The sequence below is a fragment of the Platalea leucorodia genome (genome assembly GCF_965183815.1).
Source record: "Platalea leucorodia genome assembly, contig: HAP1_HAP1_SCAFFOLD_161, whole genome shotgun sequence".
NCBI classification, from domain to species: Eukaryota; Metazoa; Chordata; class Aves; order Pelecaniformes; family Threskiornithidae; genus Platalea; species Platalea leucorodia.
Genome location: NW_028121386.1, coordinates 37,937 through 50,867, shown reverse-complemented (window position 1 = coordinate 50,867; position 12,931 = coordinate 37,937). Strand labels below are relative to the sequence as shown.

The 12,931-nt window shown below is 49.3% G+C and overlaps 1 protein-coding gene across 24 annotated transcripts; it reads right to left on the bottom strand.

The window, feature by feature from the left end:
- Window positions 1–180: 180 nt before the first annotated feature.
- Window positions 181–12,876, bottom strand: LOC309603647 (endoplasmic reticulum-Golgi intermediate compartment protein 3-like). Of its 24 annotated transcripts, none has more exons than XM_082338558.1 (9): window positions 12,726–12,827; window positions 11,783–11,870; window positions 10,348–10,467; window positions 5,663–5,808; window positions 2,555–2,652; window positions 1,539–1,653; window positions 1,098–1,279; window positions 820–973; window positions 181–315 (listed from the first exon to the last, which is right to left on the bottom strand). In XM_082338558.1, the coding sequence occupies exons 1-6, from the start codon at window positions 12,810–12,812 to the stop codon at window positions 1,575–1,577; spliced, it is 618 nt and encodes a 205-aa protein (XP_082194684.1). In that variant the 5' UTR covers window positions 12,813–12,827; the 3' UTR covers window positions 181–315; window positions 820–973; window positions 1,098–1,279; window positions 1,539–1,574. The 24 variants fall into 24 exon arrangements, with proteins under 24 accessions (XP_082194684.1, XP_082194675.1, XP_082194673.1 ...); XM_082338567.1 differs by lacking the exons at window positions 181–315; window positions 820–973; window positions 1,098–1,279 and adding exons at window positions 3,009–3,195; window positions 3,958–4,071; window positions 4,608–4,659 and having other exon boundaries at window positions 1,634–1,653; window positions 12,726–12,876; XM_082338547.1 differs by lacking the exon at window positions 181–315 and having other exon boundaries at window positions 468–973.
- Between the last annotated feature and the right edge of the window lie 55 nt (window positions 12,877–12,931).

Here is a 12,931-nt window from a genome sequence, read left to right as displayed (position 1 = left end):
GGCTGCGGTGCTGCCGCGGGGGAGAGGCCCTCCTGGCAGCGCTTGCTCCAGCGAGTTCTGCTCCGAGACCGTTAACGGCCCCGGAGAACGTTGGGGGCAAAAGGCGCTCCCTGGGGAATCCGGGAGAGAAGGAGCGCGAGGAAACGGGCCCCGACCCCAGAGTGTTGGCTGGGGGGGGTATGGGGACGCTGGGGCAAGACGGGTAGGACCGCAGTGACAGCAGAGAAGGTCCGTTGCACAGGGAAGCCAACTGAACAGCTAGAGCTTTCTACTAAAAGCTCAAACTTGACTGCCACTGGAGCCAGAGTTCCCAATCTAGTACGAAAACCAAACAGAGAGAGATGGCATTATTGACTTTTTCTCCCTGGTTTGCAGCACGAATGGGACAGACTGCAAGCAGTTAGAGAAAAAATGGTACGGGAGAGAAAACTTCAAATTTACAGGACAACGTACTCTGTGAATTGAGCTTTATTTCATGAGCTCATGAAGAAATACAACAAACAAACATGACAAACAGGGCTCGGTCCCCTTTGCCCAGACTAGTCTATTACATGAATTCACTTATTCACCACTCAGGTCATGAGGTTTCATAACTTACAACCTGTAACACTTAACTCGTGCACTTAGGAGAAGACAAAAAAAAAAAAAAAAAAAAAAACCAAAAAGACAGAATTGGTTCCGTAGTGAGAGTGCTCATCCTTCCTCCTCCATCACGGTGCGAGCATCTCCTGTATCCCACCGGGAAGCACAAAAGACTCGGCAGTCCAGCTACTGCTTGATCTGCTTCAAAGGCTTTTTGGGTAAGCTGATGTTTTATACCTTCCAGCTTTGAAGTCTGGTCTATGCCATTTCCAAAAGTCTGACAATACTGCCAGACAAAGATGATGGCTGCAGGAGACAGCCAGCTGCAAGTCTAACGCTTAACTGCTCCCAGTCCAACACTGGATGTTGTGGCCAGCGTCTCCCATGGCACCTAGAAAACCAACGAGACAAAGTGACTGCTGTGCCCGGAAGCAGCCACCTGCTCGCAAACAATGCGACAGCTCAAAAATAACTGCCGCTGTGGCTTGGTGTCGCACCTTGCCTTTCACACTCACCAGGGGTCGACATCCTGCTACGCGTGCAATTTCAAGAGTTGTTTCACGCCTTCAAAACACAGCATTAACAGGTCATATAGGCACCAACAATAGAACTATTCCTTCCATCCCTGGGCGCAGACCAACTTCCTATGGTTCTCCACTTGCCATCTCCCTTTGGTGTCCGGCTCCCTGCTGTGCATCTGCAGCAAAATAAAACAAAGTCAGCTACATGTTGACAAATACTCTAACAAACAGTAAACCATCCCCAGGCTGACTTCTTCACTCCACTAACCTTGTCTATCTGTGCTTTGTGCTCCAATCTGCCATGCTGAGTCAGTTACATCAGCAGGCTCAAGAAAGAGAGACAGCAATACCCATAAAAAGTATACACCCGTCCCTCCTCTTTCTTCCATCCCAGTAGCCACATCCTGGATTCGCCCGGTCCCCCAGCAGGCTCACACTGCTCTGCGTGCCTCCCGTGCTGCACCGCTGGGGTCAATGGCTGCATGAGGTGCCCACTCGTATAGTCGGTCCGTCTCCGATGTCTCGGGAACGGCAGCCTTCAATGCTGGGCCTGTGTCAGGAAAATGCAGAGAGGCACACAGACGTTATATACTGCTTTCTGAGAGAGAGCTGGCCATGCAAAACAGAGTAAAAATCCCATCGACCTACATACTCTGGCAACAGAGAGACCCCAAAAGCACAAAACCCAAGCAACTGACCTCACCCCCACCACAGCCCCCAGTGCTGTCCACTCACCTTTGCCATCGCACTTCACTTGACCATCTTGCTTAGCCTAGACCTATTACTTTAACTGCAAGAATAGGTCAGACCACACACCAACACAAAAGTTAAGAGTTACTGTCAGCTGACTCAAATATAAGGGGAAACAGATAGAGCTGAAAAAAATCATGCCTGCAAATGCCAAAAGAGGTATGGGTAGCACGTGACTGTGGCTGGCATAATGACAGGCTTTTCCTTTATGGGTAAATCACTCATAAATGACTCCATGAACTGCAGCACAGAGAACCTCTCTGTGGACAGCATTCTCAAATGAGAGTGTTGACATTAACGGGATATGAGACTGGGCTGCTGGAAGCTGCTTGCACACAGAATGCTACTGTTAGATAACGCTGCGCTAAAAAGTCTTAAGCCACAGCTGCATAGGAGTTACAAGAGGCCTGAGTGCAGACAGATGCTGAAGACGACGAGATCGGCACCGCCATCTAAATTGAGATTGGCTGAAGGTGATGCAGGCTGAGCTATTAAAAACTAGCTACAGAAGTATGTGCTACTTCAGGTGGTGGGACGGTTCTGTCAGGTCAGTCTGACTTGGGCACCCAGTTCTAATGCCCGTCGAGTGCTATCTGTGATATCCCTCATAGCCTCAAACGTACTGACCACGTTTCGCATGTCCAAGGCCCCCCCCAGGTGATGAAAATCAAATGGACCAAATAAGGACTCTGCTTCATCACCTTGGCACCTGAAGGACGCTCCTTCCTCTGCTGATGGTCAACACAGATGTCCTTATGCCATTTCTCAAATGCGGGTCAGTCCTTGGGCACCTGTACTGCTAAAGGAAACAAATGATTACGCTTTGATAGCCTGCTCCATCCTCCTCTCGTTCTTTAAGAAATCTAAAGAATGCTACTGTCCCGATCGCTACAGAACAGAAGTTTGTGCAGGAGATGACTGAGCCCATCTCCATAAATGGAAGACTCCTGCTACAACTCCGCTTTGCCTTTTGGTGACAGTGCCCGCTGTCAGTGTGCCCCAAACCCTTTCATGAGTCACCTGGAAAACCAGATACAAGTAGTTCAAAGTGTCTGGCAAATCAGGTATGACCTGAAAGCATAGGTGTACCCCATCTCATCCCCAAAACAGTCAGAGCGCTGTCTTCTCCCACACAAAACAGAACAAAAACCTTACCCTCTGACACACTCTGAAAGGGATTAGTGTACCCACATAATCTATGCTCAAATACTGGACTTCCTCAGGGTACAGCCCCACAAAGACGAGAGGAAGCCCAACACTGCCTCCCTGGATGCTCCAGAACTCCGAGTGCTCTGCTCCCCTCTCCACCACTCCCATCATGGAAATGCAGTGGTGAGGATACCTGGCAAAAAAGAGGAACGAAAGCCATGTGGACTGGGAGGTCAAAGGAAGACCAGACCTTACCTGCAAGAATAAACAAAAGAACCCCGCTCAAAAAATTTCAAACAAAACCAAGAAAAGATGAAAAAACCCAGAACCTTCAAAAAGACAGGACACTGCACCAGGCAGCAACCGATACCACCCAGCGGATGAAGCCACAAGGACAAGAGGCCCTTCATGAAAACAGTGTGAGACACCTGAGCCTGATTACCTATGAGGCCCCTTACAAAATTAGGGAGCCTGTTGGCTGATGGAAAAACCCACGGTGGCAAGACGTGGTGACTCAAAGACCTCAAACAGACACCTTATGACTACAGAAACCGGTGCTAAAAAACACAATAGGTAAACAAGGACAAGAGAACATAACTGCCGTGAGTGATACTAGAGCAAACCTCATTGGACAGTTAAGGAAAGACAAAACTGTGATAATAGAAAAGGCCTGTGTGCCCAGAGACTATGATGAAGACAAGACCCCTAGCTGGAGAGCATTACGAGCACAAATAATATGCATCCTCTTCTCCAAGAAATCCGAAGAAACACAATGACAGAAGCCTGCACTGGAAATAAGTGCCTAGTCAATGCCTCTAAGTAGCAATGATAGTGACATATGGACAGACGGTGGAGGGATGGATGCAAAGATTAAGTCGGGGAATGAAGGAAAAGGCACAGAGGAGCAGAGACCTCAGAGTTCTGGGGGTGTATTTTAGTGTATACCTGAATGTACCTAATGCTTTCCGAGATGGGACTTGTCTGACATTTGACCCTGCACGCTGTGACGCGGACAGTTCACACTGCGTCTCTCATGCCTTTGTCGTACCTCCCGTCACCTGTGGAGAGACTAAACCAGAACAGACCTCAGCGAAACCCAAATCCAACTGCAAAACCCATCTGAGAAAGGCTGATGAACCCACCTCCCCTTCCCAACCATCCCCTGGTCCCAAAACTTTAGAAACCCTTTCTCTTCTCCTGAGCTTTCAGGGAAGGAAGCCCACTCCTTCCTGACAGCTCCTGCCCTGTATTTGCACCACCGTACTCCCCGTGTCAGCTGCTCCTTGGGAGCTGCTCTTCCAAGCTGTGCCCTGTGTTGTGCGAGCACCTCCTATCTTCCATCTTCCCACAGACTCCGGGCTCTGCTACAGACCCACAAAATAAGTGAAGTCCTGATGCTTATAATCTCTGAGGGGCCTGCTGCAAGCTGCAAAGGCTCTAGGGAGAACATGGTACTCTGTCGGTGATCGGGAAAGGTGATGAGCTGTTCCATACCCTGAAAGACACTATGCCTTATGTCCCTGCTGCTTTCTTGAAAAATGCTGAAAGCCCGTATACGGATGCAGACAAGATGTATGCATCTTAACCCCTGTTAGATTATCTCACCATCAGTCCTGCTAAGGAATGGTATCAACAACTTGCACAGTATGCAGCAAAACTGGTGAAAAAAAAACAAGGTTCCATCTTCAATAAAGTCAGGAAGTCCAGGAAAATACAAAGCACTTGGGGAAAAAACCAAAACCAAAACCATACCGTTAAACCACCTTGCCACCCCTGAACACCCAATACAAAATTACTGACCTGAAAAAAAACCCCAAAATTGCATACAAGTGTACTTTCTACAATATATGCTGCTGAACCTTGACTGGTCCTGAAGCCCTTACCTCCAACACCTCCGCTTCTCTCAGTATCAAAACACACCTACCCAAATAGCTTAGACAGCTCAAAAGCTGCAGCCAACTGAAGGAACAGCAGAGCACTGACACCAGAGAAGCCCAGGAGTGGAAGGAGCTCCCTGAGGAGAGGTTACAGCTCAGATATCCCGGGCCCTGCCCACCACCCTTCCTACATTCACCTGGGAAAGGGGACGGGCAAACCACCAGAAGGCATAAAGTGGCCAGAAGAGCAGCAGGAAGTTTGCTCATCTGCCTTAAGCTTAGAGCGTGGAAAGCACTGAACAGAGAAAGCAACCCTTACAGGAAACAAGGATGCCACAGGCAGTGAAGGCTGGGGTATGGGGACACTGTCAGGTTCAGGGACGCTGCATCTTGGGATGCAGAAGTCTTTGGACGAAAACCAGAGTTCTTCAATCAGACGTGAAACCAGCACCATGGACCGCGCAGCCATTTGGTGCAGCTCACAGGCTCGTGCTAAATGTGCGAGTCCATGCAGAAACGGTCACTGAGAGTGCCCAGGCACACTTTTGTGACAGAAAGGGGTAGTGCCTTGTGTGCGAGAGACACAGGAAGGAAAGCACCTGCGCCTCAGTCTCTGACAGCCACCCTCATACGAGGACACGTCACACACCAGCCAGACACCACCTCCTCAGCAACCAAGCACCGCTTGCAAGCCGTGTGGCAGCACCCTCTCCCAAGGCCCGGGTACCAACGAGCTGCCGCACAGCAGAGGTGGCCCCCAGCATCCACCCAGCTCCTACTCACTGGCCTCCCTTCCAGAGCGGACAGCTCAGAGCTGCTCCGCGTGCCTGGCTGTCTCCTCTTGCCCAGCTGCTGCTGCTGTTGGCACTTGGCCTGCTGGAGGAGGAGGCGTTGCACTTTTTCAAAAGCCTCCAGTCTTCCACCTGCACCTGCAAAAGCACAAGCACCATCTTACCATCTTTATCGCTATAAAGAGATGCTCCAGCTCAGGACTTGAATCCTTGGTGGAGTTTTCTTCCACAAACCAATAAAGCAAACATCAGGGACTGGACTTGGAAAGGAGGCTTAATGCTCCTGGAGCAGCTTGAGCTTCTTGATGTACTTTTTGAGATTTTGGCATGAGGATGCAAGCTGATTTAATGCAGAGCTTGAGTCTAAAGACAGCTTTGCCTGTCCATTTAAACAGCCAAGTCACTCCTTGGCAAAGAAATCTGCTACAAAAACGACATCAGTGTCCCACAGTTCTGAGCAGTTTGGAACTTCCCGGTGTGAACAAAGCATCTGGCCGTTTCTATTCCTCCTCTCCTCTTCCCTGAAGGGCAAGACTGTCAACACTGGAGGGAGGCTTAATGGCAAACTTTCTTCATTACTTTGTGACCTCTGGGGAACACCTTGGTCACCAGAAAAAACAGTTTTCTTTCTTGGTTCCACGTTTTGCCGGACCAAAGAAAAAGTTGAAGGCTGGAATCATGAATCCCTCAAGACGGAAACAGCTCTGGGGAAGGACGCGGCTTGACAGATGGGACAAACCAAGTTACTACAGAGACAGTAATAGCAAAGGGTAGTCCGGAACCCATGCACTACCACGGATCCATTCCTCCAAGAATTTGCAGGTAGGAGGAAAGAGAAACACCAAATGACACCTGTTGTTTGTGTGAGCGATAGGTGTCTGGTCTTTGCTCCTGTAAGGATGCAAAGCCTGCAGCAGAAGTGAGAAGGCAAGGCCATAGCCAGGTTTTATTCCAAGACAGCTCACGTAACAGTGAAATAATTTACGCAGCTCCCCCCTGGACACCAAATAATCCCGGAAAAGATACCGTTTGCCGAGATACGACCTTTGTGGGACTGCAAAGGTAGTGCAATTTGCACTGCCCTTAAACAGGCATGTAGACAAACTAGACAACCTAACTGCACGTTCTTAACAATCGTGAGTGCAGCTTCCAAAGACATACCAAAACCACAACAGTTCTCATCATTCTCTGAACACATGCCCAGGAGGATTTCATTGCCCAGACCTGCATAGACATTCTGGGAAAAAATGTGCATGCAGCACAACTGTATTAATCCAAGTGCTACGAAGATACGAAAAAGGTGTAAAGGTTACCGAACGTCCTCTGACTCTGCCCCGTAACAGCTCTCGCAGCGATCGGCATCCAAAGAATTTGGATCAAACACTTTTTCTTCTTCTTTCCCCAGCTCTAAGACAAAAGATGATTCAAAGTGATGAGGCACGTCTAGAAACACTGTCTTGTACTCTTGTTTTGTTCTATGCACAGTAACTGTTCTACACATGAACGCAGCGATTTTGTGTCGGAAGCTGCACATCCTGCACCCGAAGCCCACCTGAAATGGCACGCACAGAGCCTGTTGAGGCGTGGAAGTAAGACCAAGAAGCAGAGTAGTGTTTGTCATCTCAAGAACACCCTCCATAGAAAGAACTGGCTATCTGTAAGCCTTGCTGGAGCACCGATCAGATGTTACGTGCGTAAAGGCTTTGTTAAAACATTTTCTAAAGTAGACAAATCAGTAAATTGCAACTGATACAGGACACAAACAAAATTTTAAATAGCAGTCCACCGCAGTCAACGGTGCATAACGCATAATCCTGTCCCAAGACACGTAGGGACCATGGTTATCTCTTGCTGTGAAACAAGCTCAGAGTAGGAGTCTCCCGACTGGAAAACTGACAGCCAGTCCTCCAGGATGACAATGCTGAGAAGGCACACACGTTAACCACTGCCCACTAGAAATCTCCAAGGCATTTCTACCTTCTTCGTGACTTAACAATTCTGCCCACGTCTGTGCTGCATGTGTGTTGAATGCGCAGCCGCAGTATGGCTGGAGCACGAACTCGTGGAGTTTTATGTTCTCATGTGCAGAAGGCTGAAGAGTAACAGACTTGTAACAGAGGAGATGACAGCTGGTGACAGCTGAACCCCGCCAAAGGGCAGGAGAAGCCTACAGAAAACTCAAACAGGACTTTTGTTTTGTCAAGAACCAAAACAAATATCAAAGGTCTGCAAATTTTGGAGTTAGGAATAAGTGAGCCAAGGAATTTTGCGTCTAAAAGTTTGAAAACCATTAGCTCTTATAATAAGAGGCCCCCTTAAAAATCAAGCTGTTTCAACTCACAAATCCTGAAGGACAGGACCAAGTCCCCTGGGTTACAAAAGCCCTCCAAGGCTCACTATCTAGGCGCTGCTGCACTACCCTCTGTAAGCCTTGAAAAGATGGCTCCTTTGATAACTAATGATGGGGAAGGTGACAAGGTACATCGTCAGACACCGCTGAGGGGATAAAACGTTATCAGGGCCTTGTTTGTTGGAACTGGAAGGTATAACAGGTGGACAGAAGTGAGTATTAAAGATGCCTGTATTTCGTATTAGCCACAGAAAAAAAGAGATTTTAATTAGAAAGAATGAAATACGACTGAAAATTAATCATTAACCTTATTTCCTTAATCAAATACTTGATGGTAGTCACAATCAAGCAAACAAAAACTTTTAAGAAAATATACCCATTATTAAACAACTGTGCGAGGCTTTCTTTCTAAGGCTTACAACATTCAAAATAGTTGAAACTGCGCTTAAGAAGTCACTATTTAAAAAGCGGTATGGCTTTTCATCTTGTAATTACACTAAAAGGTAGCGTCAGGAAGAACACAGCTGAATAACTGCTATGCTTTGTCAAAGCCGTGACTGCCACCATTTGAACAAGAACACCTGGACACTACATGCAGTCTTTCAAGATACTGCAACCAGTAACAGCTTTTTAAATATAACCACTAGCTGCCTGTTGTCTCAGAGCCAGCACCCAGAGGTAACGCACACAGTTCAGACACTGTAAAGAAAACACAGTACATAAAACTCTACATGCAGGGTTTCTTGCTGTTAATGCGGTCCTCGACTTGCACGCAGATGTGATAGGTGAAACTGGAAAACTCTGTCCATGTTAAAAGGAAGGAAACGATAAGAACCACCGATAAAGAATTCAGTCGCTTATTGTCACTGAATGGAAACGAGTAAGATGACATCCAAGCACAGAATGCAGCCTACCATAGAAATCACTAAGCTATGAACTATTTCAACGTAACTATGATTAGGAAAAGCCTCCAGATACTACTCCATAAAATTTGGGTACGCTTTCCCAAATTTAAGGTCAATACTGCTATAGTTGCCATTTAAATAACCGACTGAACGTCAGTGTTACTAACAGAAACTGATAATCAGAGAGTTTAATGCAGATGGGCGGATACTTCTGATCTAACTTGTAACACGGGTGGTGGAAACCGAACTAGCCGCGTGCTTCTCCCAGACAGCAGAAGAAATTGCTTCTTCCCTGCAATGCATCTGATCTCTCTTAAAATGCCTCTTCTAGGTGAGACGGTTTGCTCCCTACGAGTTTCTCTTCCTCTCCATTGATTATATAAGGAGTCAGAGCAACCGGTTCAGACTGACTGATCCCAATGGACACTGGCAATACTAGCAAGGCAGGAGGCCTACACGTGTTAACAGAGAATTAGATACAGAAAAGCTGGTTTTGTCCCTGGACATTACGTTTGTAATGCCACAACCTCTGAATACAGAAAGGCTGCTCGCTGACACGATAGCAAGAACGCTATCACCCCATTCCCGTGACAACGGGAGACACTCTCGCACCTACCGATCGTTCAGCTCTTGCCTTGGTTTAGCCTTTCAACTTCAAGAACAGAAAAGTTAAATCTGAGTGATACAAATCAACAAATCTAGTTCGTGCTGACAGGCAGAACTATACTATCTCCCAGAAAAGGTAATACGCAGCTCACGTTTTGGAAGGGAAAAGTCAGGACGGTATTACCGTTGGATTGCGACACTTTGACAGAGTCGCTTCTGCTGTGTATCGAGGTACAACGATGAGTCAGAACGCGTAAAAACGGTAGAGGAGAAGTTTTGTGTAGCCAAGGACCACTTACTACAACTGGTAACCAATAAATCAGCTAAAATATGTTTATCAGGTATGCATTAACATTATATGCAAAGCAAACGTAGCAAGGTGCAAGTTTGGGCTTAAGGGTCGAGTCACCGGAGCCTTCCCCGGAGAGACGCTCTTTCCTCTAACCAGGTCGTCCCATTTGTCAGCCCACTGTCATTTAAAGACACAACCAAAGTCAAGCTTTGCTAGAACAGCTGCTTGATTTCTAGTCGCAAAAGACCAGGAACTCAGCAGCTTTATGCCTGAAATGCATCCACGAGTCCTTGTCGTAATTTCAGAGGGACTACGCAAAGATCTGCCTCACAAAAGTAGCGAGTATTAATAGGAGTTTGTCTGATCCGCCAGTTTAATAGATTGGCGTGCTATAAACTCTTCAAGAGCTTGTGGTGTTTAAATGCTCTTCAGCTGCCACTTGTTCCCGTGAATCTCAAAACAGGCATACAGGGATGGAAAGACTACGAGAGCATGCACCCAAGAAAGGCAGACTAGCATCTTACCGTGTCTCTCGGCCTCTGGAGTCACACGACTGCCAGCTTTATCCAAACGTCGTTTAAACAGATTGTGCTCTACATCCAGCTGCTGCTCTCCTGCTACATCCACGGCATCGATGCTCAAATCTGAAACCAGCGAGCAAGGAAAGTGGGCTATAAACACACATTTGTTATGGCCTGTGGCAGGCTGAGGAAGCACTCAACCAGTGAAAACACAGAATCTTTCAGCGAGGGGGATACCAGCGGGCCAAACTGGAAGAGCAGGTACGGTTGGGGCCAAATGACGTACAGGGAATAAAACGCACGTTGCAGCACCCTAAATGACCCTTCCAAATACAGGGTCTGGTTTGGTGTACAAGAAGGACTGTTTCCAACTGCCACAGAAAGCGTTACCCCGAAAGGTAATACACTCAAGGCAAAAGAACAAAACCAAACCCCTCAAAGCCCATAACCATTTTCAGGAGTTCACGAGTTAAGCTTAAAATCGGCTGAAAGCTGTCTCCTCCCTCTACCCCCTCACCCTTCCCCCTTCAACATCAGCACATTTCCTTGCGATCTCTTTTCACAAGGAGGATTGAGAAGGTCTGTGGTCTCGGCCTGGTATCGAAGCACCGTGATGCACTGGCTGGCTGGCTACATGCTCTCTTGTAAGACCGACAGCTTCTCTGCACAAAACAGCAGAGGCTTCCAGCCTCTCTGGCCTTCCCACGCCCTTTTAAATGTGAGGAAGGCAAAGACCAATAATATCTTGGGTGGTCAGAAGGAAGTCAGACTCACTACCTTTAGAGCCCAATGCACGACCCAAAGGAATTACTACAACAGAACAAGAGGCAGGGAAGATTGGCGGACAGTCGGGTAACGTGCACAGCAGTAATACCCAGCAAGACTTGCAAAATTTTCCATCGCTTTGTCCTGCAACTTTGTTTTCAATTTAGCTAAAAGGTAACCAGATTATTAACACGCATTCCGATTTTAAAAATTTTGGAGAAAGGTTACCACGTGGCATTGGCGTTACAGTCAGAATTTAAGTACCAAAGTCAAGGAAAAGTCGTGCCTCGTCAAGTAACTTCCAAACGAGACTCTCTCAAGTTTTTCGACAACAATACAGTCAAATCTTGAGTCCCAAGCGAACTCTGTGCCAGCTTTTTCGGTATTACTGAGCTCTCTGACAAAGTACACCACCACACAGAAATGCAAGTGGCGTTATATTGTAGCCTCATTTATAATCTAGAAAAATAACGCGGCCCGATCCGATTGGAAGCGCTGGTTTAAGCGCCCAGTGGGCCTGGCTGGAACCACCGCATAACCGCAAGGGATCAGCAGTTCCTCCCTGTCCGCGGCCCAAGCAGCAGCGCAGCACGCGGAAGCACCAGGCACACTGAGCCTCTCGGGCCCTCGGCAAGTATGAAAATTATTCCCAGCGTTCAGAAGTCTGACTCACAAGCACAAGGCGTGTGTGGAGAAATAACATCTAGATTGATCTTCAGTTTATCTCCCCTTGATTTGTCAACGTACAATTCCGGATGAACCTAGGAACAGAGGAAAAACAGAGAGTCCTGTTTCACTTGGCAGCAAACCAAAAGGCCTCTTTCCCTCGACTGCTCTGGCTCAGGAGCTGATTTTTAAGATGTGGGATTTGCCAGACACCTGAGCTGCTGCCTCCCACACCTTCCATGGTAGCTAAATGCTTGCCATTTGTGATACTTTTAAGACCAACAATAATTTGGGAATCTTAGAACTTGGGGTGGGGAAGGGGGTTCCTGCGCCTGCTTTCTTTTCTTTGGATTGCCTGCTTGTAGACAGCAGAGACAGCGAGAAGAGACTTTGAGACGCTCTCCTGCGACAGCGTTGCAGGAGGCCACAAGCCAACCTTTGCGCCAAGCGGCTTTCGGGGGAGGGCAGCCCGCTCCCATCGTCAGGACGACCAGCTCGGGGAAAGAGAAAAACCCAAACACAGCTGCTGCGGCGGCGGCAGCTGCTGCGTGGGGAGCCCGGAGGAGGCGGCGGAGCAGGCGGCGCCTCGGCGCGGGTGCGGAGGCACGGCGGGCCGCCACGGGCCGCCTCTCCGCCGGGGCACCGCGGGCAGCAGGCAGCACCGGGGGGCCGGCCCCCCCCCCCCCGCCGCCGCTCACCTCCTTGGTGCGGTAGTACTGCAGCTCCGAGAAGAAAAGCAGCACCACGATCAGCCCGCTGACGAGAACCGCCGTCAGCCCCGCCGCTCGCGGCCGCCCGCCCGCCTCGCCTCAGCCCGCCCGCCGCCACCCCGAGCCGCTGCCTCCCGCCGCCGAGCGCCGGCCCGCAAGGTCCCCCCGGCCGGCCGCCGCCCCACGGCGAGGCCCGGGCCCCCCCGCCGGCCCCCGGCCGCCCTCACCCCGCCCGCTCACCAGCGCGGCCCCGCACGTCTTGCCCCGAAAGTCTTTCAGAGTCTCGGGGAAGGCACCGAACCGCTTCAGCCGCCACAGCGAGCCCATGGCGCCGCGCGGCCCGGAAGCAAACCCGCCTTCCGGGGCCGGGCCCGCACCGCCCCCGGAAGCCGGCCGAGGCGGCTGGCGGGGCCGGGGCTGCCGGTCGCCTCCGGGGCGGGAAGGTG